Source organism: Melanerpes formicivorus, unplaced genomic scaffold (assembly GCF_026170545.1).
Source record: "Melanerpes formicivorus ecotype bairdi unplaced genomic scaffold, bMelFor1.0.p_v2 SCAF_2, whole genome shotgun sequence".
In the NCBI taxonomy this organism is placed as follows: domain Eukaryota; kingdom Metazoa; phylum Chordata; class Aves; order Piciformes; family Picidae; genus Melanerpes; species Melanerpes formicivorus.
In genome coordinates, this window is record NW_027142354.1 from 33,223,795 (window position 1) to 33,250,328 (window position 26,534).

A 26,534-nucleotide genomic window follows, 5' to 3' on the forward strand; every position below is an offset into this window, starting at 1 on the left:
GAGAGCTACTAACTCACTTCTGCTTGACCTTGGCTGCATTGTTTTGGCTAAATTTTAAGGTCTCTCTGCTTCTTTCTCTTATCCCTTCTGTGTACAAGGAGGTAGGAGAGGAGGCAGGGAAGGAAGAATCTATTGCAGCTCCTCTGGTCCTTGTGCTATTTATTAATTGTAAATACCTGTAAATATTGTAAATACTGTATATTTTGTACATATTTGTTGAATTTCATTGTAGATTGTAGTTTTGCTTGTAAATAGAGCTTTCATTTTCTTCCAGCAGAGCTGGTCTGGCAAATTTAATCGTGTGTGTGTGTAATTTTCAACCCACCACAACTATGTTGAACATCTTTGGCTTGGGGATGACAAGAGATTTAGGCAATAGCTTATTAATCACTTATCTTCCACAGAGTCTTTGAGAGGACTACAGTACATTGCATATTTGTCAATGAATATGACCCCTAATCACAACTTCCTCTCAGTTCCTGGAAGATATATAGATTATGTGGTGTCTAGATTAAATCACTAAGTTAATTTCATTTCAGGATCTTTCTTTGGCAGGCCTCTTGGAACACCTAAGACTGATGTATGCTATTTTCGTGGAAGGCAAAGCATGAAAATGCTGGATGGCTACCTAGATTCAGTACCAGAAATGTTTACTTGCCTTCCTTTGGTTTTTGTTTCTACAGAAGGCTCACTCATCAAGCCAAGAAGATACAGCTATAAATACTCCTTCAGCATTTCTCTGTTGCAGGACATAGTGTACAATTGAAGTGTTTGATCTCAAGAACTGAATTCCAACATTCTGCCCTGGAGACTGTATCCAGGACTCTTTGTAGTCACTGAAAAACTCCCATCAAATTTAATAGTTTGAGAGTGAGTCTTTAGGTCTTCATCTAGAAGAAACCAGGACTATTTAGGCTTGACTATGCTTTTTGGACATGAATTAAGTGTGGTTTGTACTACTTAGGCACATAAAGAGCAGAGATTATTGTCATGCTATGAAAAAACACAGCTTGGCCTGTATCTGGAGACTGAACAGGGCTCTTCTTCCTCAGTGAGTTTCAGTCTCCAGTCTATGTACCTGCCCATGCTTCCATCAGGGGAATGAAGTCAGAGAAATATAGGATATATTCCTACACCCCATTTCTTTAGGCATCCTCTGAGACAGTTCAGTACCAAACACAGACAGAAAGCATCAGGTACCTGTGCCAGGATATACATCCCTTCTGTACCTGGGTGTTGCAGAGGCACCCACAAAACAGCAGCAGCCGCCTGAAAGCTGTGGATTGGATGCAATTAATCTGCTCTCCTTCTGACACAATAAAATTAAAGATTTGGACATCAGTTGGGAAAATACTGTTGCACAACTAAATAAACTGTTTGGAGAGATGAACCAAAATGTGCACACAGTTGCTCAGAAAAGGAACATCTCCCCATGGGTATACTCACTAAGTGGGGTGGTGAGGACTTCTTGGGTTCCATTTTAAGGGGAGAAGATCTGACTGTCAGGCTGCTTCTGTGTGGAGAGAACTCAATTCTCTCCACAGCAGGATTCCCTTTATACCCTTGCCAGTTGTTGTGCTGTGGTCAATTGCTTAATTAGTCAGAGAGTTGATTTCTAGACCTAGGGGCACTAACTAAGGTCAGAGGGTATCAAGCTGATCCCTATTAACTTCTAGCAAGCCTTGGTCCCCTGCTTTGTGCCTGTCACGACCCTGTGCTTGTGGGGGGTCCAGTCATACCTGCCACACTGGGTCAATCCACTACTGTACTGAAGTGCTTGCAGCCTGTGCTGGGGTGACCTTGGGCAGCTTTCAGGCACCCATTGAGCCACTCTATGCAGCAGAACAAGGGGAGAAAATATGATTATGGGTCAAGATTAAAATAGGGCAATCATAAAGCCAATATATCTTTTAGCTAGGTTCATTTCTAATATCCTTTGCCAGAAAACGGACATTTCTATCATGAGGGCAAGAGAACAAATAACAAAAATGGTTGTATATTCCAGTGGCAGGGATTCCCAAAATAGTGGGATTGTAAGAAATTGGATATGGATTCATTATATCAGTGGAAACAATGTCCAGTGATTTAGTGCTGGTCAGAGCTGCTCAACAAAACTTTAAGTGCCAGATGAGCTTACAGAAGGAAATAAATCTGTTCTGGTAGAGGAAAAGTATATTTTTATCATTATGTTGAGAATACAGAAGAGACAGCTATGTTCTGTCTGTCACTTAAATTTTCCCTGTGGCGTCTCTGTGGATACCCGTGGGGCTATCTCACAAAATGCTGCCTTCAGAGACTTGGTTTGCTAGCTGGAGTTAGGGGCTGTATTTAGCCCCAGGAATCTAAAAGTCAACTTCATATCACTTTACTATGTATATTCTGGTTTTTTTTTTGAGTCAAACTACAACCTTAATAAACAGTTTAACCTCTTTACTCTTTATTTACCCTGGTTTCCTTGCCAGGGAGCTGTTTACTGTCTTTACATTTTTATCTTTAGAATTTATTTCCTGGCACTTCCTTTCTCCCAAGAATGTGATTTCTGGCTTTAGATGAGATATAGCTGTGACAATTTGTGGTTCTTCTTTCTCCAAGTCAAGGATGAGGGCTGGTCTGGCCATTAAACAAGTTCTTTATTAACCCCTCTTCCTTCGCAAAGGGGGAATAGAAAAGGAATAAGGGAGAGAAATATATTAATTGAAAAAGAATTACTAACAATAAAATGCAATCTATACAAAATCATTACTGAACCCAGCCCCTCTGATGGCAATTATGTCATCATCACCACTGATGCTGTGGCAGAAGTCCCAGACTGAACTCAGTAGCAGATGGAAACCAGATTCAGGAATTTTGTGTCCAGTTCTGGGCCCTTCAGTTTAAGAAGGACATTGAGACACTTGAACGTGTCCAGAGAAGGGCAATGAGGCTGGTGAGAGGCCTTGAGCACAAGCCCTATGAGGAGAGGCTGAGGAGGCTGGGGTTGTTTAGCTTGGAGAAGGGGAGGCTCAGGGGAGACTCTACAACTACCTGAAGGGTGGTTGTAGCTAGGAGGGAGTTGGTCTCTTCTCTCGAGCAACCAGTACCAGAACAAGAGGACACAGTCTCAAACTGCACCAGGGGAAGTTTAGGCTCAAGGTGAGGAGAAAGTTCTTCATCGAGAGAGTCATTAGTCATTGGAATGGGCTGCCCAGGGAGGTGGTGGAGTCACCATCCCTGGAGGTGTTCAAGAGGAGATTGGATGTGGCACTTGTAGCCATGGTCTAATTATGAGGTCTGTGTTGATAGGTTGGACTTGATGATCTTTGAGGTCTCTTCCAACCTTGGTGATGCTGTGATACTGTGATAACTGGATTCTGTAACTAGGTTCAGGAGCACATGGGTTAGAATTAAAGGCAGAATGGACAGAGTCCTGCTTCGATGCCAGCCTTCAAAAAAATGAGCTTGACCCTCTTGATCCCTCAACTTTATACTAAATATGACATATATGGAATGGAATGGAATGGAATGGAATGGAATGGAATGGAATGGAATGGAATGGAATACCTTGTTGGTCAGTTTAATGTCACCTGAACTGTCCGCTTCTCTCTGCAGGTGCGGCCTTTTACTCTGAACCCTGTTACAAATACAGGGGAATAAGGCAAGAAATTAATAATATATTAATTATTTATTAAATTGTTTCTGCTTCCCATGTAATGTGATACAAAGGTCATAAAGGTTCAGTAGTTTGGTTGAGGGTATATCTTCACAAGAGGAATGATTACAAATAGTTTGAGAATGGTACTTGGAAAAGATAGATCCAAAAGCAGTAATACTCTGGAGGTGACCTAATTGTGGCCTTCCAGTATCTGAAGGGGGCCTACAAGAAAGCTGGGGAGGGACTTCTCAGGATCTCAGGTAGTGACAGGACTAGGGGGAATGGAATGAAGCTGGAGGTGGGGAGATTCAGGCTGGATGTGAGGAGCAAGTTCTTCACCATGAGAGTGGTGAAGCCCTGGAATGGGTTGTCCAGGGAGGTGGTTGAGGCCCCATCCCTGGAGGTGTTTAAGAGCAGGCTGGCTGAGGCTCTGTCCAGCCTGATCTAGTGTGGGGTGTCCCTGCCCATGGCAGGGGGGTTGGAACTAGATGATCCTTGTGGTCCCTTCCAACCCTGACTGATACTATGATACTATGACTATTAGCCCACTAACAAAAGGAGCAGACTTCCTGGAGAGCTTACGAATGTATCAAGTACTCACATAGCTGTTTACTGATTGTAGGAATTTCTGTTATCGTCCCATTTTATTGGAAAATCTTCCTGAACCTCTACTGCTGCTTAGTCCATGTGTGTGTGTGGGACAAAGACCCAAGAGAAGGAGCTCTCTCACTCTACAGCTCACCCATTTTCATAAAGCAAACCTAATTTTGTCAGATTGTCACAAGAGAGCACGTCCAAAACCCCAACAGACAAAAGAACAGATAAACATCTGTTCTTTGCCCAGACATGTTCCAGCTTGGGGTCTGTCTTACTGTGCCCTGGCAGGGCATGTGGCTTGGGTGAAGGGCCTATGTGAGTTCTTACTGACCCACAGCTCTGGGAGGGGGAGGTGTCTTCCCCTGGCTCCCTCTATCCCAGCTTCTCCACGTCCCCCTATCCCACCTTTGGAGAGGGTGAGTGGCTTTGGATGTACTGGCATGCACCCCCAGTGCAGTACCCAAGATTTAGCAGTGACCTTGGCCTGGAAACTAGTCCTTGATGCTAACTATACACATTGAGTGTTATCGCTACCAGAAGCAGTGTCTGTGACAACATACCATTAATGTCAGAAAGTGCAGTTAGAAGAGACCTGAAAAGCAAAATTACCAAACAGAATTTATTCTCTTCTAACTCAAACCAGGGCACGTCATTCTTTGAGACTGATATGTAAAAACAAATACAGCAAATTAGAAAGAATAGAATAGAATAGAATAGAATAGAATAGAGTAGAGTAGAATAGAATAGAATAGAATAGAATAGAATAGAATAGAATAGAATAGAATAGAATAGAATAGAATTAACTAGGTTGGAAAAGGCCTTTGAGATCAATGAGTCCAACCTATCATCCACCACTATCTAATCAACTAAACCATGGCACCAAGCACCCCATCCAGTCTCTTCCTAAACACCTACAGTGATGGTGACTCCTCCAGCTCCCTGGGCAGCCCATTCCAATGGCCAATCACTCTTTCTATGAAGAACTTCTTCCTAACATCCAGCCTAAACCTGCCCTGGTGCAGCTTGAGTCTCCTTCCCCTTCCCTGAGATCATCTTCCTTTCCAAACTGTTACAATAAATTATTTACCATGAAACATAGTCACTGTGCAGGTATCTTAGCCATCTCTTATTCCTGCTTCTCAACTTTTTAAACATTATGGTTTAATGGACATGAGACAATTTCCTTGGATGAAGGAAACTGGATCAGGGGACTCAGCCCCATCTGTCCTGGTTTGAGCTAGAATAGAACCAGTTCTCCATTAAGTGATCTTACTTTTCACTTCAGTCTCTTATAAAGTGACTACTTGCCCAAGTTAACAGCGTATTTTTTGGACAATGCCTGCTTCTAGTAGAGATAGCACTTGGTGTTTGTAGTTACTCCTAAGGACTGGTTTACAGAAAGGATTTTGCTTAAACTTTCTCCTATAGAAACCAAGGTCTCTGCTAAATCCTGTATGCTGTGTTGGAATGCTATAAGTGAAAGGGTCATAGGTAAGTAAAAAGGTTGCACATACAGGGAGGAGCAGACAGGACAGGTGATCCGAACCTGACCACAAGGTATTCCATTCCTTGTACATCATGCTCAATATAAAGCTTAGGGATAACAAGGCTCAGGCCTTTATCTTCTTCTATGGCCAGTTAAGAGAGACTATATCCATACTTTGCCTTCAATTGCAATCCATGTGTTCCTAAATCCAGTCCTGACTCTAGTTCCTGTCTCCCTCAGAGTCCAGTCTGGGACTTCCCAGTGCCTGCCCTGCAGTATCAGTGGTAGTGGTCATCATCAGGGGATTTCAATATTGGTTTTGTATAGATTTCATTATTTTCTTCTCATTATATTTTATTGTTACCATTTCTTAAAGCTTCCCCCCCCACTTCTTTTTCTAACTCTCTCTTAGTCTCTTTCTCTTCCTTTTCTGGGAAGGGAAAGGGGTTAGTAGAGAGAGTATTTCATTCATTTAGTGGCCATCTCAGCCTTAACCCTTGACACCATCTCAAGACAAGCTTGGGCTCAGCTTTGCCTTGTTCCTTCTCCTGGCATCACGGCATCCAGCAAGGGCTCAGGGTTGTGGTTCACAAGGACTTGTGCCCACTCTAAGCAGGGATCGTTACCTGGGCAGCTATGTGATCACATATCTGAGACGCACCGTGAGTAAGGCAATATTACTGATACAAATAACAGATCCATCTGTCTATCCGTAGAGTGGGGTTTGTTCAGAATAACTTCTGCTTTTTGAAAGTATTTTTCCTGTCTCCCTATCAGCTTTGGTGACTCTGCTGTCACAACTCTCAAGTTGCTAATAAGTCAGTCACAATAGCTCAGTGAATCTTTTTTTCTTGTGCTTCTTTTTGCAGATGGTGCTGTAGCTGAAATGGAGAAAAAGATTATAGAAGCTTTTGAGGTGTTTGACCATGAAGGCAATAAAACTGTTCATGTCAGGTTTGTAAACATCTTCACACTGAAAAATATGTAGAGATAACTCTCTCAACCTGCCTCTGCTTTATCAGAAAATGTAATTGAAACAGTCCTCTTGGCTGTTGATTGGACAATTATATCTTTGCTTGTTTAATAGACATTTTGCATTGTTCAGTGGTTGAAGACTGAAACTGGCTTGAGAGAGGGATGCTGGCACTGGTGGAGTAAAGAGGCAAGAGGAAGCTGTGCTACATAAGAAAACTAGATGTCTGGTAGACATCTAGACTTCTAAGGCTAGTAGTATTATGACATCAAAGGCTAAAAATTATTACTAGGAGATCTCTGCTCTGTTAGCTTATTTGGCACTGCAGGCCGTGGCTCCCTTGCTTCCAGAATGTGCCCTTGCCACTGTGGGTGGTGCTTACCAGCTCTCAGTAGGTGCCTCCAACTGCAATACATCCTACATGACCCTCTTCTTCTGGGGTAATGTGGGAAGTGCATATTGCTCTGACAGATGTTTTTAGGAGACTTGGGAGGAATTTGCATATGAATTGATTATATAACTTACTACTAATATAATTAGCACAAAGATGATCATAAGTGATTGCAGTGAAAGTCCTTTTAGCTGAATAACCCCATCTGAACTACTTGTAGTTATCTGAGGGAGGAATATAAGGAACTGAGCAAAATACACAGTATTTCTTGTTGGGTTTCGTACATCTGCCACATATGATTTGAGTGGCACCTGTTTTTTTTCCATCCTGGTTGTTTTTGGGGTTGTTATTTTTTTTTCTTTTCATTTGTGTTATGATAAATAGCAAACGGTTGTTCTCTGTTAATCTTCCTGACACCATAACTGTCTGTCACATCTGTCCTTCATAACAGTAGTTTTAGGCTGAAGAGTCTGGATGTGTTTAATCTCTTAGAAGATGTTATTCCATACTTTTGGCCATTCTTTTTCTCCTTTTTTGAAATAAGATGACCAGAACTGGCGGAAGGGGATGTACAGATGGGAGTCATGATAAAGAACTGCATGCATTATTCCTTTAGCAAGCAATGTCATGGAAATGCAAACAAAATACATGTCTGAGGGAGTAAGAAAAAGTTCAGTGGAAGGCGAAAAAATAGTCTGTTAGGCTGGTCAGGGCATAACTGGCTACAAGATACAGAGCTAAAGGAAGTAAAATTTAAAAACTCCTAAATAATCTCAATTCTGTTATTTTACAAGTTTGAATATTTGACAGCATTACAGTAACTAAGTCTTAATGTAAACATCCATACACACAACAGGGCCTTTATTATAAAGCATAAAACATGTCTCACAGCAGGTTCTGAAGTTGTGACAAGCTGCTGTCATTAAAGTTTACTGATGTAGTTTTTCGTATTTCCAATTACTATTTTGACAAGACTATCACCAGACTGTTTAATTAGAAATCCATTTATGAGTATAAAGACTGCAAAGGACTATGAGAACGTGTTGTCATTAGATGTTCCTCACAAAGCCAAACTGGAAAACATCTTTAAATGTCCCAAACATCTTTTCTGTGTTATAAAAGTGGAGGCGAGAGAGGTGCATAATTTTTGTGTGTTTTTAGCACTGCATGATAACTCATGCCTCTAAATTTAAGAAATTATGGACACTATAGAAGTAAAAGTGTTTTTCAGTTATACTAGGTAGGGACAATTTCAGGATGCTTCTCTATACTTAGTAGAATTGCTGTTCCCTCACCCACAGGGATCTTTAGGAGTAGTGCCCACTTATATCTCATTGGCTCATCCTCAGGGAGGTGTCTGATGCTCAGGTCTGGGGCTGCCCCAATGCTCCTGCCCCCACTGATCTCCTGACTAGGGTGGTGGGTGGGCCCCAGGCTGCCCAGCCCTGCCCTGAGGTCCTGGGACAGCTCTGGCCACTACCACTCTCCCCCGGCCCTGTGGACCCCTTAGCCCTCACTGTGCCATGACATACCTGTTGCATATTTGTTTGTTATTTACATCTGCAGTACTAGCTGAAGAGCTGTAGAATTTACTTACACTTCTCACTCCATCATATAATGTGTATAGCTTGAGAAAATATTACAAAAATGAAATGATACAAAAGGACTTTAAAAAAGAATTACACTCAAAAGTCCATTTAATGTAACGAATGGACAATTTCATGTTACTTTCTTTCATAGTACAGTTACTGATGAGGAACAGCAATTTATTGTTTAATTATTCCTAAGTTCATTTTGCAGGGCTGTATCACAATAATGGGATTATTAATGGCTGATTATCTTGTATCAGAAGGTGGCAGTACAGCACAATTCTTAACCACAGTAGTAGACATATGAATGTTACTGCCTGAAATATCAGATTCCCATGGATAACGTGGAAAATTACCATGGCTTGACAAGCCGGCATTGGCATTGCATAACCCCTGATGCAAATACAAATCAGTAAGAAATTAAGTACGAGGAAGATGATATTGCACACACAGAGACTGTCAGAAACAGCAGCCAACAGTGCCAGATTTTGCAAACTCTTTCAGGGCCTGGCTTGCCTTAGTCACATCACAGTTTTGCTGAGTGTGAGGTAAGGTGCAGGAGATGATGGCAACCTTCCCATCCCTGACAGTCTCTAAGAGTAGCAGTGCAGGACAGCACAGAGGCATGATTTGGGTTGCGTGTTTCTCTGGGGGAGGCAGAGGATATTTACTAGTATCTTGTAGCTGGAAAAGACAAGGGAGTGCAGGAGAGCATCAAATACAGTATAGCTGTACTGGAAATAGGATGCATGAGCAAGGATTACAAAACCAGGACTAAATATCTGAGGCCAATGGCCAAACTTCCATTCATGTCCACAGGGAGCAAGGTTCCACTGTCTTCGACTGGCAGACAGAAAGCTATTCCACCCCTCCTCAAAGGAGTGAAATAAAAATGCTCCACAGAATTGGAAATTTAAATGGGAATACTATTCACAAATATGTACAAAAATGCAGAATACACAAATCCATATTCAGCCTTGTCCTGGCTCTCCAACCTGTTTTTTCCCCCAAAGCCTCACTAGGCCACCATCTTCCAAAACCTTTCCCCCAACCAGGCCAAACGCCAGGCCTCAATGCTCCCCCCCCATACCTGTCTGCTTCCCCCCCCTGCCAGGCCCAACTTGTGTACCTAGAAAGGAGTTTTGCCAAGGCTGCAGAAGGCTGCAAACCTCTCCACACCACAAGAGATAAGGGTTCGCACTGGGAGCAGGAGAGAGGGAGAAAAAAGGCAGAACTGGCCATGCAGCCAGTTTATATAGAAGATGCAATATTATGTGATGGAATAACATAATTTTTGTGTCCACCCTCTGGACTATTTGGTCCTTGGAGGACTTTTCTCTATGGTTAAGACATCCAGTCTTAAACCCATAACATACACTGAGTCGCTTGAGCAGATAGTTTTGCTTCTTAACAACTCTATGTGTGGGCCTGAGTTTTGGTTTGTAACTATTTTTGGGCAGCCAGCCTTTTCCTCTTTTCTATCAATTGTAGTGCTTCTCATGTGTTTTCAGTAAGATGGGAGCTTCTCATGCCCTGTCAGAGGAGGCCAAAGACTGACCCATGTAATTTTATGTGTGCTTGGTGTTCCACATTTGTAACCTTACTGTTACAAGATGATTTTATAAAGGTCATTGCTTTATATATCTACCATTTTTTATTAGGCAATATAATTTTTCCACCAAATGTTCTGCTCATCTAACGACCCAGATGAGGGGATAGGGTATACCCTCAGCAGGTTTGATGATGATACAAAACTGGGAGGGCTGGCTGACACACCTGAAGGTTGTGCTGCTATCCACTGAGATCTGGACAGGCCAGAGAGCTGGGCAAAGGTGAACCTCATGAAGTTTAATAAGGACAACTGCAGAGTTGTGCACCTGGGGAGAAAGAACACCAGGCACCAGCTGCTGGAAAGCAGCTCCCAGGAGAAAGACCTTGGAGTCCTAATGGAAGCAAAAGAACAAATACGGTCTTCCAAAAAGCTGTAGAATATTTAATGTCTCTAAAAATAAACATTGCTTATGATAAACATGATATTAAAAGTTCACATAGAGATACTTGTGTGCTTGTACTGCACATTCCTATACACAAGCTCTGAACTGGTATCTGGATTCTCCACAGGTACTTTTGTATTGAAGATTTACTGACAAAGATACTCTTTCTTTCAGAGAGATTGGTTTAATTGTCAGGTCACTGGGTTGCTTCCCATCTGAGGCAGAACTACATGAACTGCTTGCAAAGGTAAATATTTAGATCTTTCGTAATTTTTTTCCATCTTAAACTTTCACAACTTTAGCCTCTCTGCATTGCTGTGTGGGAAATCGATGCTCTTTTCCCAGAGGCTGGGAGTGTCATGAAAGTGATTCAAGCAGGTAGGCTTCAAGCTGATGAGGTAACAACGTGGATGGGTTAAAATGAGTCTTAGACTCCCTTTTACCACAGAAGGTCACTGTGACACTGCCAAGGTGGAGGGTCATTTATAGAAAATGAAGAAAAAATAGGTTTTTTACTAACAGAAAAGAATGTCCTAGACCTCAGCTGGATTAGGATATCCTATCCCTAACCATCTCACTCTTCTGCACATGATTAAGTAATAAAAATTAGTTCTTGAGCAGATGTTAGAATTATACATCAAATTTCAAAAATACGCAGAGGAAAGTCCTGCTGATCTTTCCCCTGCATCCTGTTATTATCTTATAGCCAGGCCTCTCAATTTTCTGTCCTTCATGAGACATCTCTTAGTCTTGAGATTTCTCAGTTAAGTCATCTTTTCTTACTTAACTTTCCAAGTACAATTCAGACACAAAAGCTTCCAGGACTTAGCAGTCCTCCTATTCTCCCAGTGATGTGCAGGGGTGAAGAACTTCAATCACATTTCTATGTATTTTTTTCCCTACATTTAATTTTACCTACCTACCTTATGCTTGTAATAGAAAGGGTGGTGTGCTGTTGATTTGGCAGGCTATGGTTAAGAAATAGGACAAAGAAGTAGGAAAAAGACTTTACATTCTTTTTTTGCAAACTTATGTGCTGCCTTAAGAAACAGAGAATGGGGGAAGGATTTTATCTTTTTCATGTACAGGTCAGGCTACTGGGAATGAATCTCTCTTTTCTTGCTGTTCCCAACAAAAATTTGAATGGTTGCAGTAGTAGTCTCTCCTTAGTAGGCTTGTCTTGTCTCTTGTTGATCAGAATTTACTGAGCAATCATGTGCTAAGCCTTGTGAAAATGATGCAGCTGCTTCAGGTGTAGGTGACGTAGGTGTAGCTGTAGGTGATGAAGCACAGAAACCCATCAGAGGATAAAACTCCTTTAACATGATACTGCGATCTGCCAGCTTTGATTCTGTACTCTCAGCACCAAATTGTCCCCTCTCCCACTGACAAACAAGACAAAATGGAAAGAGAAATTATGGTGCTTAATATAGATTATATTTTTAGTGTCCAACAGAGATGTTCTTTTTGCAGCAAATGAATAGTGCAACTGACTCAAGACACGGAATTGAGCAAAGGAAGGGGATGCTTTGACGCCCCAGCCCATGCCTCAGGTCAAGGGGAACTAGGAATGTTTAAGGATTGCTTCCCTCTTCCACAGAGATTGGACTTTCTATTTTTTTTACAGTGTTACTGAAAATTTGAGATAAGTAGTACATTACAAAGTACAATGCAAAGCAGCCATGAGGCATAAGATTCTTTAGATACAACACTATAACATGTATGGAATTGTTAATTGTAAGGATATTACAGTCCAAATACTACAAGAAGAAAGAACACATTCATGAGTAACCTTGATTATAAATGAACCTATAAGATCACAGAACTGTAAATTAAATCTCAAAGAAATCTCATGGTGCCTGTAAATGAAACCTTGGTGTAGGTTTAGTACCAGAAGAATACTGTCTTTTTTTAGAACCCATGATGTATTATGCTAATCACAAATCTGTATTAATTTAGATAACATGCATTATCTTTGACTATGGTAATACCATTTTATCTTAATCTAGATAAAATAAGAGTTGTCTGTGTTTGCTGGCTTGTAACCAAGCTATTTCTCCAGTATTTTTGCCCATTGTGAACAATGATTTTTCTTTTTCACTCCTTGTGTCTCTCAGTCATTTCATCTTCCTATTAGCCTTATTGTAGCTAAACTAGCATATGTTGCTTTCAAATTATTCATATCTGCCAAATCAACATTCATATTCATATAATTATTTTATCTCTTAAAATTATCATACATTGTTTTCTATAATGCTTTATGCTAAATTCTATACTTAATATTATATATTAAGGGCTGCTTACAAAGTTTAGATTAAATGATAAGCCTAGAGATAGTGAAAGGTAATCCGAGGTTTACTGCAATGCCTGATGTTTGAAGTCCCAGATTCAGTGCACTGCCCTGCCACACATCTCCTGCCTAACTCTGGAAACTGGTTTTGCTTCTTTGTGACTCAAGTCCCAAAATGTTATATGGGCCATAATAGTATGGCTGTGAGAGCAGAGATACAAAACATGTACAAGACATAATGGGTACTACAATACAGTAGCTGTGGGGGCAGTGGATGTACTCAAAGGAAAGAGATAAGAGCAAAAGTCACAAAGTTTGAACAAGCAAATGCTGTTACTGTCACAGTCCTGGTGTGGAGGGGAGGAATTAGAGAAAGAAAAACATAAATGGGAAATAAGGTGTAGAACAGGAGTGACCATGAGGAAAAGAATGGATACATATACCTGGAAATCTGAATACTTGCTGATTTGTGAGGTTAATATATTAAATTTATTCACATATCTATCCTGTGTTAGAAATAGGATTAATTTAGAATAGAATAGAATAGAATAGAATAGAATAGAATAGAATAGAATAGAATAAACCAGGTTGGAAGAGACCTTCAAGATCATCGCGTCCAACCTATCACCCAACACCACCTAATCAACTAACCCATGTAACCAAGCACCCTGTCAAGTCTCCTCCTGAACACCTCCAGTGACGGCAACTCCACCACCTCCTCAGGCAGCCCATTCCAAGGCGCAATCACTCTCTCTGTGTAAAACTTCCTCCTGACCTCCAGCCTGAACTTCCCCTGGCACAGCCTGAGACTGTGTCCTCTTGTTCTGGTGCTGGCTGCCTGGGAGAAGAGACCAACCTCTGCCTGTTTACAACCCCCCTTCAGGTAGTTGTAGAGAGCAATAAGGTCACCCCTGAGTCTCCTCCTCTCCAGGCTAAGCAGCCCCAGCTCCCTCAGCCTCTCCTCATAGGGCTTGTGTTCCAAGCCCCTCACTAACTTTGTTGCTCTTCTCTGGACTCGTTCCAGCAAGTCAACATCCTTCCTAAACTGAGGGGCCCAGAACTGGACACAGTACTCGAGGTGTGGCCTAAGCAGTGCAGTGTACAGGGGCAGAATGACCTCCCTGCTCCTGCTGGCCACACTGTTCCTGAGGCAGGCCAGGATGCCATTGGCCCTCTTGGCTGCCTGGGCACACTGCAGGCTCATGTTCAGCCTACCATCAACCAGCACCCCCAGGTCCCTCTCTGCCTGGCTGCTCTCCAGCCACTCTGACCCCAGCCTGTAGCACTGCATGGGGTTGTTGTGGCCAATGTGCAGAACCCGGCACTTGGATGTGTTAAATCTCATGCCGTTGGACTCTGCCCATCTGTCCAGCCTGTCGAGGTCTCTCTGCAAAGCCTCTCTACCCTCCAGCAGATCAACTCCTGTCCCCAGCTTGGTGTCATCAGCAAATTTACTGATGATGGACTCAATGCCCTCATCCAGATCATCAATAAAGATGTTAAAGAGGATGGGGCCCAGCACTGATCCCTGGGCTACTCCACTACTGACTGGCCACCAGCTGGATGTGGCACCATTCACCACCACTCTCTGGGTTCGGCCCTCCAGCCAGTTCCTAACCCAGCTCAGAGTGCTCCCGTCCAAGCCATGGGCTGACAGCTTGGCCAGGAGTTTGCTATGGGGGACGGTGTCAAAGGCCTTGCTGAAGTCCAGGTAGACTACATCCACAGGCCTCCCCACATCCACCAGGCAGGTCACCTGCTCGTAGAAGGAGATCAGGTTGGTCAGGCAGGACCTGCCCTTCCTAAATCCATGTTGGCTGAGCCTGATCCCTTGGCCATCCTCTAAGTGCTGTGTTAATGCACTCAGGATGACCTGTTCCATGATCTTACCTGGCACTGAGGTCAGGCTGACAGGCCTATAATTCCCTGGCTCATCCAACCGGCCCTTCTTGTGGATGGGCACCACGTTGGCCAGCTTCCAGTCCTCTGGGACATCTCCAGTGAGCCAGGACTGCTGAAAAATGATGGAGAGCGGCTTGGCCAGCTCCTCTGACAGCTCCCTCAGCACCCTAGGATGGATCCCATCTGGTCCCATGGACTTGTGGGGATCCAGGCGGCTGAGCAGATCACCAACTACCCCATTTTGGAACAGTGGACAACTATGCTGCTCCCTGGCTCCTTCTGCCAGCTCTGCAGGCCAGCTGTCTGGAAGACATTCTGTCCTGCTAATAAAAATTGAGGCAAAGAAGGTGTTAAGTATCTCTGCCTTTTCCTCATCCCTTATCACAACGTTCCCCTCCGTGTCCACCAAGGAGTGGAGGTTGTCTCTGCCCTTCCTCTTGCTATTAATATATTTATAAAAGGACTTTTTGTTGTCCTTCACAGCAGAGGCCAGTCTAAGCTCCAAATGCGCTTTTGCCTCCCTAATTTTCTTCCTACAAGACCTAGCAACATCCTTAATTTTTTCATGGGTTGCCTCCCCTTTCTTCCAAAGGTGATACACCCTCTTTTTTTCCCTTATTTCCATTAAAAGTTCATTAACCATCCAGGCTGGCCGTCTGCCCCGGCGGCTCATCTTCCGGCACATTGGCACAGCCTGTCCCTGAGCCTTCAACAATTCTTCCTTGAAGTAGGCCCAGCTCTCCTGGACCCCTTTGTTTTTAAGGGCTTTATCCCAAGGAACCCTCTGAATTAGTTCCTTGAGTAGCCTGAAGTCCGCCCTCCGGAAATCCAGAGTGGAGGTCTTCTTGCTACCCCTCTTAGCTTGACCAAATAATGAGAATTCAATTATCTCGTGGTCACTGGCCCCTAAGCACCCTCCAACCACCACATCACCCACCAACCCTTCCCTATTGGTGAAGAGGAGGTCAAGCATAGCCTTGCCCCTGGTAGGCTCTCGCAGCACCTGGGATAAGAAGCTGTCCTCCATGCATTCTAAGAACCTCCTAGATTGCCTCTTCTCTGCTATGTTAAGATCCCAGCAGATATCAGGCAAGTTGAAGTCACCCATGAGAACAAGGTCAGGCAATCTTGAGACAGCCTTAAGCTGCCTATAGAATGACTCATCAACATCCTCCTCCTGGTTGGGTGGTCTATAACAGACTCCAACCAGGATGTCAGCCCTGTTGGCCTTCCCTCTAATTCTTACCCACAGGCACTCAACCCGATCATCCCTAATCTCCATCTCAATGGCATCTAGTGCCTCCCTGATGTACAGGGCCACCCCTCCACCCCTTCTTCCTTGCCTGTCTCTCCTGAAGAGCCTGTAGCCATCAATTGCAGCACTCCAGTCACGTGAGTCGTCCCACCACGTCTCTGTAATGGCAACTACATCATAACTTTCCTGCTGCAGCAAGGCTTTCAGCTCCTCTTGTTTGTTGCCCATGCTTCGTGCATTAGTGTACATGCACTTCAGCCAGGCTGCTGGTTTCACCTCTGGCTCTGGCTTATCACCCCCAGACCCCAGCCTGGGGGGACTGGTTTCAACCCCTTCCCCCTTCGAAACTAGTTTAAAGCCCTATCTATGAGACCTGCCAATTCCCTCCCCAGAATCTTTTTCCCTTTGAGGGATAGGCCATTCTCGTACACTCTGATCTTACCCCTCCTCTGGGACAGATGTGCTCCATCTGTTGCCAGCTGGCCTGGTGCAGCAGAAAGTTTTTCAAGATCGAAAAACCCAAAATTCTTTTGCCTGCACCAGCCTCTAAGCCACTTGTTGACTGCAGCTGCTGACCTGTTCCTTATGGTATTCCCTCCTGCAACTAAGGGTATAGACGAAAAAATTATTTGTGCACCTGACCCCTCAACCAGATCTCCCAGGGCCCTGAAGTCATCTTTGATAGCCCTGGGAGTTCTGGTTGCAACATCATCTTCCCTAACTGCATAACTATCAAGGGATAATAGTCAGAGGGCTGCACCATACCAGGCAGTCTTCTGGTGACATCTCCAACCATGGCTCCTGGAAGGCAACAAATCTCCCTGTGAGTAGGGTCTGGTCGACATATGGGGCCCTCTGTTCCCCTCAGGAGGGAATCGCCAATAACAATTACCCTCCTCTTTTTTTTAAGGGAGCAAGTCTAGATGCCGGGGGAAGGCTGTTTAACCTTAGGCTGTTTCACCTTAGGTCGTTTCACCTTAGGCTGTTTTGCCACAGGGAAAACCCCAGATGATGTGTCCTCCAATATCAGAATCACCTCACCCTCAACCTCTAATGCCCCGTACTTGTTTTCCAAGGGCAGTGGGGGGGGTGAGGGGGGGCAAGGAGGTTTAACTTTGCATCTTTTATCAGTTCAAGATATTGCTGGGCCTCTAGAGCCACTGAAATGTGCTCTGTGGTGCTTAGAGACATGGTTTAGCAGTGCACTTGGTAGTGTTAGGTTAATAGTTGGACTTAATAATCTTAAAGGTCTTTTCCAGCATAAATGATTCCATGATTCTATGAAATGGATTCTGTTCCATCCAGACCAGAGGAAGTTGAGGTTGCTCATCACTTCCCAGGACTAGGTCTATTGTCAGGAAGGACCTGTTTCTTCCACCGGGTGCTTTCTGAAGGCAAATGTGGTGGGTTGAGACTATGCCCCAACAAATTCCTAAAATAGTTATAGACTCTGTCTCTTGACAGTTTGATGGTATTAAGGTGCACTGAGCTTGTGTGTCAACCAAGGCCCTGTACTTCTGAACTTTTGAAGTGCCAGGCCACTTAATGAACACATCCCAGTAGATTCGGTTATCTGCATTTTCCCTCTCCTCCCACTGGCAGGAGGCAGACCACCACTAATTCAGAGTCTTGCATGTACAGTTGGCACAGTGCTTAGTGCTAGAACCATTGCTGGAGCAATTGGAGTTGTTCCAGAAAACTGTGGTAGTAGCAGCTAGCCTTCTGGTATTGTTACCTCTGGTTCTGCCACTCCGCAGCTCCTGCACTCTCCTCAAAAGAGCAGAAGTGGGCTGACCATCCCACTTGCTCATGTTTTCACCAAACTGATCACACACAATGCTGTTATAACAACAAGGAACAACAAATTCAGGCATAGAAGACAGACTACTGTCAGACTCAGCTCCCCAACAAAACTTTCAGTTGCAGGAACACTAAATTCAAGAAACTCAGAAGGAATACTTACAGAAATGTTGCCATGTCCTCTATAACCTACAAATCCAAGGCAATAGTCACCAAACCCTCCAAACACTGCCTTCACCCAACATATGCTTTCTGGCGACATAGGCACAAGTGTAAGAATACACTGGAGAAATGAGGCCCTGATAAAACAAAAATGATACAATTGGGGCAAAAAGAGGCCAGAGAAGCCAAAATAGATTCATTCTTGCTTTCTTAACCTTATTACTAATTAATCAGTTGAGCAAAGCCCTGAGACGGGCGCCCATTAAAATGTGGTGGGTTGAGACTACCCCCCAGCAAATTTGGAGACCAGACTAGCCCAGCTGGTTTGAAAGCAGAATGAAGCTATATTTACAAAGCCAGCAAAATGTAGAACTATAAAATGCAATGAATATATACAAAATGTATTTACATAATTTACAATTTAGAAACAACGCAAGGATCCCCTTGAATTGTTCCCAAACCCCTCCAGTCCAGGCAGGACTGCTGACAACCTCCTTCCTTTTCTCTTCCCTTCCCTCCAGAGACACAACAAAGACAATTCAGATAGTAGAAGGTCAGGAAAGAGAGACAAGGGAGCAAGCCATGCAAGCTGCACAGAGCAAGACATTTCTGAAAAAGAACAGTTTATGCATCTAACTTTTATCCCAGTCCACAAGCAAACGGAGTGGTACAGACATATCTATGTTGCATTCTGCATCCAATTGCTAACTTTATTTACCTTTTACTATTCTATTTTCAAAGTCTCTGGAATTTTCCTAGGCATCAGCCTAAAACTGTAACAGCAAAATACAAATAGTGCATCAACAAAAAGGAACAAATCTGGATGATACTGGTCAGCAAGAGATGACCACTTCAAAGGTAGAGGCTTCATTTTAGCTCTGAAGTGGTTATTGCCAGTGAGTGCTTGTGGTATGCAAATTAGGATGACCTTCAACTGTTTGGGTGAGCAGACCTGATTTTTTTTTGGCCCTTAAATACTGTTTATGTAGCTTATTTTCTTCATGGATGTTTTGGGTCCTTGCTATTGCTTGCCTTGCTTAATATCACACATACATATCTATTTCAAATAAATAGCTATCCATATATCTTTTTTTTCTGTGTACTTCTGACCCAATACAAATTGAGGCACAAATGTCCCCTAAAACATCCTATGTACTTATACATCTCAGTATTTGTGATGCATGGAATAGTTCAATGTATTGAATAGCTGTTATGTCACTGTGAAGAAGTTAAGTTTTGCCTGGCACTTTGTCACATCTTTTCTTTCAATCAAGTGGTAAAAGAAATGATGGTCAAAGGTACCACTTGATATGTCTTCATTTCCTTGCTAAAAATCCCTTCCACTAGGCTTACCAAACAAGGTAAAAAGTGCTTTTTCAAGCCAATTTCGACTCTAAAACAGCAAGAGGCAATGGCTGCCTGTTTTTAGCAACCAAACACCTTCACGAACACTGGAAAAGAGCATGCAGTAGCAGTTGCAGGTCTCACTTAAGCTGCGTGTATTAGGCATGACCTTCATCTCTGACCCAGCTCCCAAGAGATCTGGTGCAGTTAGATTTCAAATCAGTGCAATTTGAGTCTTCTTTCAGCTGGCACTGTAGCTGTGTCTATGGAGAGCCTAGAAGGGTGTTGCTCCTGCCATGTGAGGCCACAAGGCACGCATCCAGTTTCAATGCAGGCAGAACGGCTAGCTCCATTCAGAGGCCTTTTTTTGGGGGAGGCTGGGGGGGTGGAGTAACACTTGAAATTTTCAGGAAAGGGATGCACCAGAATGATAAGGAGCAATTTTTACCACATTTCTTGTCTCCAGTGCAAGTACAGGAATGAAAGTACAGGAATGCGGGGAGAATGCTGCTAGAAGTCCTCAATGTTTTGGGACTAATCTGTTAATTTATTTGGGAGGGAAAGACAACTTTTTCTTTGTGTAGCATTTTAGGGGTTACCTTATGACTGTTTCAGACTGCCCTGACTCTCTGGTCCTGCTCCTGACAATTGTTTCTGGCTATGAAACAATGTGGAAGCAACAAATTCCATCCATGAGATATACTAGGCTGGGGCTATGTTCAAACTAGCACATTAAATATGTCCAGAAGCATCCTTGGGTGTTGAAGCCAGCTGGCACAGAGCAGATCATATCTAGCCTGGTAAATGCTTTATGTGGTAAATGTTTTACTGCTGGGGAAAAGTCCCCAAGGTCCTAGCCAGGCCTGGTAACTGCTTGGGAGAGGTGCTAGGTGGCACAGGCCAAAATCATGCCAGGGAACATGCTAATGGGTTGCTGTTACAGGTGATCACATTACACTGCTTGGGAACGTTCCAGGTTCTACTAGACTTTACTAGTATGAACACAGTCTGAATATTTAAACCTCTGCTGAGGTATTGTGGAAGATAAGATCAGTGTATCTATCATCAGGGTGTATCATCTTTGGAAGGAAGGAGAGGTTACCCAGGAAATGTTTAAGGATGTTGCTAGGTCATGTAGGAAAAAAATTAGAGAGGCAAAAGCCCATTTAGAACTTAGACTGGCCACTGCTGGGAAGGACAACAAAAATCCTTTTACAAATATATTAATGGCAAGAGGAGGGGCAAGGACAACGTCCACTCCTTAGTGGACATGGAGGGGAATATTGTAACAAAAGATGAGGAAAAGGCAGAGGTACTTAACACCTTCTTTTCCTCTATTTTTAATAGCAAGATAGGTTGTCTTCCTGACAACTGGCCTCCTGAGCTGGCAGATGGAGGCAGGGAGCAGTATAATTCACCTGTAATCCAGGAGGAAGTAGTTAGAGACCCACTTGGATCCCCACAAGTCCATGGGACCGGATGGGATCCATCCTAGGGTGCTGAGAGAGCTGTCAGAGGAGCTGGCCAAGCCGCTCTCCATCATTTTTCAGCAGTCCTGGCTCACTGGAGATGTCCCAGAGGACTGGAAGCTGGCCAACGTGGTGCCCATCCACAAGAAGGGCCGGTTGGAAGAGCCAGGGAATTACAGACCTGTCAGCCTGACCTCAGTGCCAGGCAAGATTATGGAACAGGTCATCTTGAGTGCAATCACACAGCACTTAGAGGATGGCCAAGGGATCAGGCTCAGCCAACATGGATTTAGGAAGGGCAGGTCCTGCCTGACCAACCTGATCTCCTATGATCAGGTGACTGCCTGGTGGATGTGGGGAAGACTGTGGATGTAGTCTACCTAGACTTCAGCAAGGCCTTTCACATCATCCCCCACAACAAACTCCTGGACAAGCTGTCAGCCCATGGCTTGAACAGCAGCACTCTGAGCTGGGTTAGGAACTGGCTGGAGGGCCAGGTCCAGGGAGTGGTGGTGAATGGTGCCACATCCAGCTGGCGGCCAGTCACTAGTGGTGTGCCCCAGGGATCAGTGCTGGGCCTTGTCCTCTTTAACATCTTTATTGATGATCTGGATGAGGGCATTGAGTCCATCATCAGTAAATTTGCTGATGACACCAAGCTGGGGGCAGGTTCTGATCTGTTAGAGGGTAGGAGAGCTCTGCAGAGAGACCTCGACAGGCTGGACAGATGGGCAGAGTCCAACAACATGAGATTTAACACATCTAAGTGCCAGGTTCTGCACATTGGCCACAACAACCCCATGCAGTGCTACAGGCTGGGGCAGATGGCTGGAGAGCTCCCAGGCAGAAAGGGACCTGGGGGTGCTGGTTGATGGTAGGCTGAACATGAGCCTGCAGTGTGCCCAGGTGGCCAAGAAGGCCAATGGCATCCTGGCCTGGATCAGGAACAGTGTGGCCTGCAGGAGCAGGGAGGTCATTCTGTCCCTGTACACTGCACTGGTTAGGCCACACTGTGTCCTGTGTCCAGTTCTGGGCCCCTCAACTCAAGAAGGATATCGAGACACTTGAATGTCTCCAGAGAAGGGCAACGAAGATGGTGAGGGGTTTGGAGCCTTATGAGGAGAGGCTGAGGGAGCTGGGGTTGCTTAGCCTGGAGGAGTTTCAGGGGAGACCTTCTTGCTGTCTACAACTACCTGCAGGGAGGTTGTAGCCTGGTGGGGGTTGGTCTCTTCTCCCAGGCAGCCAGCACCAGAACAATAGGACACAGTCTCAAGCTGTACCGGGGAGGTTTAGGCTGGATGTTAGGAAGAAATTCTTCACAGAAAGAGTGATTGGCCATTGGAATGGGCTGCCCAGGGAGGTGATGGAGTCACCATCACTGGACATGTTTAAGAAGAGACTGGATGGGGCACTTAGGGCCATGGTTTAGTTGATTAGTGTTGGGTGACAGGTTGGACATGATGATCTCAAAGGTCTTTTCCAACCTGGTCTCGTCTATTCTGTTCTGTTCTGTTCTGTTCCATTCTATTCTGTTCCATTCTATTCTGTTCCATTCTATTCTGTTCTGTTCCATTCCATTTCAGTTACTAGTCATCCAGTTCCTTTTCAGCAATGGGTTCTAAGCACAAGAGGGCAATGTTGAGTTGTTGAAAGTGTAGTAGCAGGCCTATGTTTTGCCTGGGATTTTATTTCTTGAATTTCTCTTTGGTCACAAGCATTTCACTCAGATGTTATGGTGCCATGTGATATCAGCAACCTGATGTAAATATTCAGAGTCTAACTCTGTAATTTTAATGCAGGGACCACCCCAGTTTTCAGGTTTTCATATTAGTTTGCTAGTGAGTTATATAACCTACCATGCTGAAGTTTTATTTTTAGGTGGAAGAAGAACCACCAACAGGATACATTCACCTGGGAAAATTTCTTCCAGTGATGACAAAAGTCCTACTTAACAGAAGGTAACAGAAAGTGGATTTTCTGTGTCTGTAGTTTACTCCAGATCGTCAGGGTTGATTCTGAATTTTATGCAATTGGAAGGAGCACAGATTTTTCTGTTATTGTTGCTGTTATTTAAACTCATTTTATGTTAGATAGACTGATAGATTTTGTTTTCAAATTACTTTGTCTACTTTGTAAAATTCTGTTGCGTGGGTGATGTAAATAAGACCATGTTATAATAACAAATTGTGGTAATGTGTGTCTTTTGTATTTTTAATGTGGCTCTGAATTAACTTGCTGCACAACTGTTTTGTGCACCTCAGAAATATTTTATATGCAAATTAAGGTCATAGCCATTGCTTTGTCTGAACGTGAGTTACAGTTACTAAGAAACACAGCCTGCTACAGTGTATTTTTGATAAATTGTATAAATCAGCTTCATATTCACGTCTCAAAATTACTTCCAAGTACTGTGGAATATACACAACTAGCACTCTCACAGACTGTGGGTCTAAAAGTCTAGAACAAAGCCGCTCTTCGTTATTCAAAGGTATACACAAATCTTTGCATGTACACAGGAACTTGTGCTGTTTTGATATTGTACACCAAGGGCAAGGTTACCTAGAGTGAATGTACCTTTTTCTAAAGATGGCAGCCAAGGGTTTTACAAAACTTAGCCTTTCCAATATGGAGAAGTTATTTCACATACAAAAGGCCTTTGGTAGGAGGGTATTCTACACAGGAAATAGCTATAGGATTTCCCAAAACTGTCTTGCAGCCTTAGAGCTCTGCTTGAGAGTCTTTGTGTCTGTTCCTGGACACAGATCAGCCAGCAGCGTTTGGGTCTTGGTGTGCTGGTATAGGTGTATTGCCTTCTCAGCTTTCTGCATCTTTACCTTCTCTGGCCTTTGTGGCATGTTTCTGGCTTCACAGTGATGGAGCCAGAAATTTCCCTTTACAAAACGATACCTTGGTGCTGTAGGGTTTCTTCCTCCCCATATACGCTCCACACAAAGTTACACACACACACACACACACACACACACACACACACAAAGCAAACCATACACATTCCTCAGGCTAGTGCAGTCTTGTCAAGATCTACTGTATCTTTTGGGGCATTGTGTCCAAGGGCACACTAGATTTGGATCATGAAAAACAAGGCCTTTTCTTAGCACATTTGATTTTTAGATAGTAACAGTGCAAGGAGGGTCTGGATGAAACAGTCAAACAGAACCTCCCTGGCTTCAATGACTTCTCTTCAGTATTCTTGGGGTTGGTGAGAATCTACTGGGCTATGAAAGGTCTCCATTATTGTGCAGGTTTCCTTTCCAGCTCTGAAGCCAAGCACACATATGCATGCATGCAGGTACTCAGTTCTCCTGTCTCTCTAAAATTGATAGTGATAGATTTCTTCTTTTATAGCTGCCAGCCTCCTTTGCTCATCATCAGCTCATTAGACTGTCAAAGTCTCACTAGGCGATCTGTTGCCTAGCTACCAGTGTACCTGGACAAAGCTTTGCTTTCTTGGTTTGGCCGTCTTCTGCTCAGTGCATTGGCTATATGGAATGATTCAGCTATTACTGATTTCTACTAACCCCTTCAGCCAGTCCAGACATGCAGAAGCCATTCATCTGGCTCCTTAGCACAAGGTAAAATAAACAGGAGTACAATACAAGACCTAAGGGTAAAGATGTGGACAGTTTCAAAAAGTCACGCTGTAATTAAATGTTTGATAAACAAACTCATAGAAAATAAGTTTTCCTTTCCCTTTAGTGCTGGTATTTCATTCTTTCAGAACAGTACAGCAGCTTGGCAAACAGTGAGTTAACTTCTCTGATTCAATGGTTTCAGCTACCGGCCAATTCCAGAAGATGTTCTTCTACATGCATTTGAGGTCTGTAACTAACTATTCAAGCACCTAATCACTGGAAAGAAGTTTCTAATCCTTGATTCAATATGGTTCTTTTTCTTGAAAGGCTTTTGTTCTTTTTCTTTGAAGGCTTTGGATGAGAATAAACGTGGATACATTACTAAAGAGGAGCTAGTCAAGTATTTGACTCAAGAAGGTAACATGACTTGTGTAATATTTGAATTAAATAAACATTGCACGTATAGATGGCACCTCGAGGTGCTCATTCTGCATGCCAAAACTTGAGTGAATAGATATGCTTTCTTCAAAAAATACTGTTGCTGTCGTGAGTGGTTGCAGACTAGAATATTTCACTGGTGAATAATGCAAGGAAAGAATGTTTATGTGCCTGCTTGCAGACACTATATGATAGAGGTTATTATTATTAAGAGTCACAATTCAGTCTTGTGTGGATATTTTATGATTCTATTCACATCTTTCAGCATCCTAATGGATGTTACTCTTTTTCTGTTCTCTTGTAAAATTGTACCTTAGATTTCCAGATGTTTCATTTAGGAATGCTCTTTCATTCCTGCATTATCTTGATCTTAATTCTACTGCCATACACAAAGAAAGAGATTCAAAGACCAGATTTAAGTTATGTATCATGTAATCCTCAATATATCTTGAAGAGCCTGCTTTTCTTGCATGGCTGACTCATGCCTGCAGGCCTCAAGTATGTGCAGGCTTTGCACAAGACTTACCCTCAGAAGGGAGCCTTCTTCTCAAAGAAGGGTGAAGTAGGCCATCAGCAGCTTTGAAGCTCCTAAAAGAAAAACCAGAAGCCTTTTGTGATGTATATACAAGTGCAAGGATAGCCAAATAAGAGATAATAATTCTAATGGTACACATCAGAATGATTGATCCTGACAAAAATGGTTGTTTTAAAATCCTTGTGGTAGAGAGAAACAGGATGTTTTGGAGTCTGTGAACTACAAAGACATCAGAAGATCCAACCCCTTTGTCTCTTTTCCCTTGGACCAGCTTGCTTGATGTGCATTGGTAAAAGCGAAGGAATTGGATCCTTGGTATTGATCCATTTCTTCTCTGTGTGAGAACCAAAAGGGGATTCTTGCAAAGGAAAAAGGATGTAACTTACCACCATTTGAAAGAATATTTATGAAGACAAAGCATTATTCTCTGCTGTCTTTCAGGTGAGCCCTTTAGTCAGGAAGAAATGGAGGACATGCTGTCCACTGCTCTAGATCCAGAAACGAATACCATTCGCTACAGAGACTACATTTCAATGTTGATAGTAGATGAAGCTTAAGACCTTCTCCTCTAATGTTTGAGAGCTTTTTGTTAGCAGCAAGATAGCCTGGCAGTTACCTGCAATATGCATTTTAAAATACGACAAAGCTCAGCTTCCAACTTTGTGCTTATAATTAAAATAAAATCTGTGTAACTATATTTTCTTGGGCTCTATATACATATTGAAATGTATTCACACCTGGAAAAAGAGCTCTTGATAGAAATGCTTTGTGAAGTATCATGGTGGGTTGAAATTACCCCCCAAGATGAAAATTGCCAGAATAGCTCAGTTTGGGATGGAAGCAAATGAAGCTCTATGTACAAGCAAACTAAAATCTAGAAATATGAAATGCAATGAATATGTACTAAATATACAATATATGCACATTACATTTGTCTTTATAATTTCTAAGCAACACAGAAACTCCTCAGAACCCCCTGGATAGCTCCAGGGTACCCGCTCACTTCCTCCCCCACTCCTTCCCTCCTTCTGGTTACCTCACACAGTAGTCAGAACAGAGATAACCCTGGCAAGGCTGTGGGAGAGGGA

The 26,534-nt window shown here is 43.3% G+C and overlaps 1 protein-coding gene across 2 annotated transcripts in view; it reads left to right on the forward strand.

Moving 5' to 3' along the window:
* EFCAB2 (EF-hand calcium binding domain 2) overlaps positions 1-26,274 on the forward strand; it is a 44,391-nt gene extending 18,117 nt beyond the window's left edge. For both annotated transcript variants that reach the window (XM_068147679.1, XM_068147670.1), the window contains exons 2-7: positions 6,584-6,668; positions 10,836-10,908; positions 22,762-22,841; positions 24,676-24,718; positions 24,824-24,890; positions 25,888-26,274. In XM_068147679.1, the coding sequence (XP_068003780.1) occupies positions 6,601-6,668; positions 10,836-10,908; positions 22,762-22,841; positions 24,676-24,718; positions 24,824-24,890; positions 25,888-26,003 (447 nt within the window). In that variant the 5' untranslated portion in view covers positions 6,584-6,600 and the 3' untranslated portion in view covers positions 26,004-26,274. The remainder of the gene's footprint in view (positions 1-6,583; positions 6,669-10,835; positions 10,909-22,761; positions 22,842-24,675; positions 24,719-24,823; positions 24,891-25,887) is intronic.
* Positions 26,275-26,534: the final 260 nt, after the last annotated feature.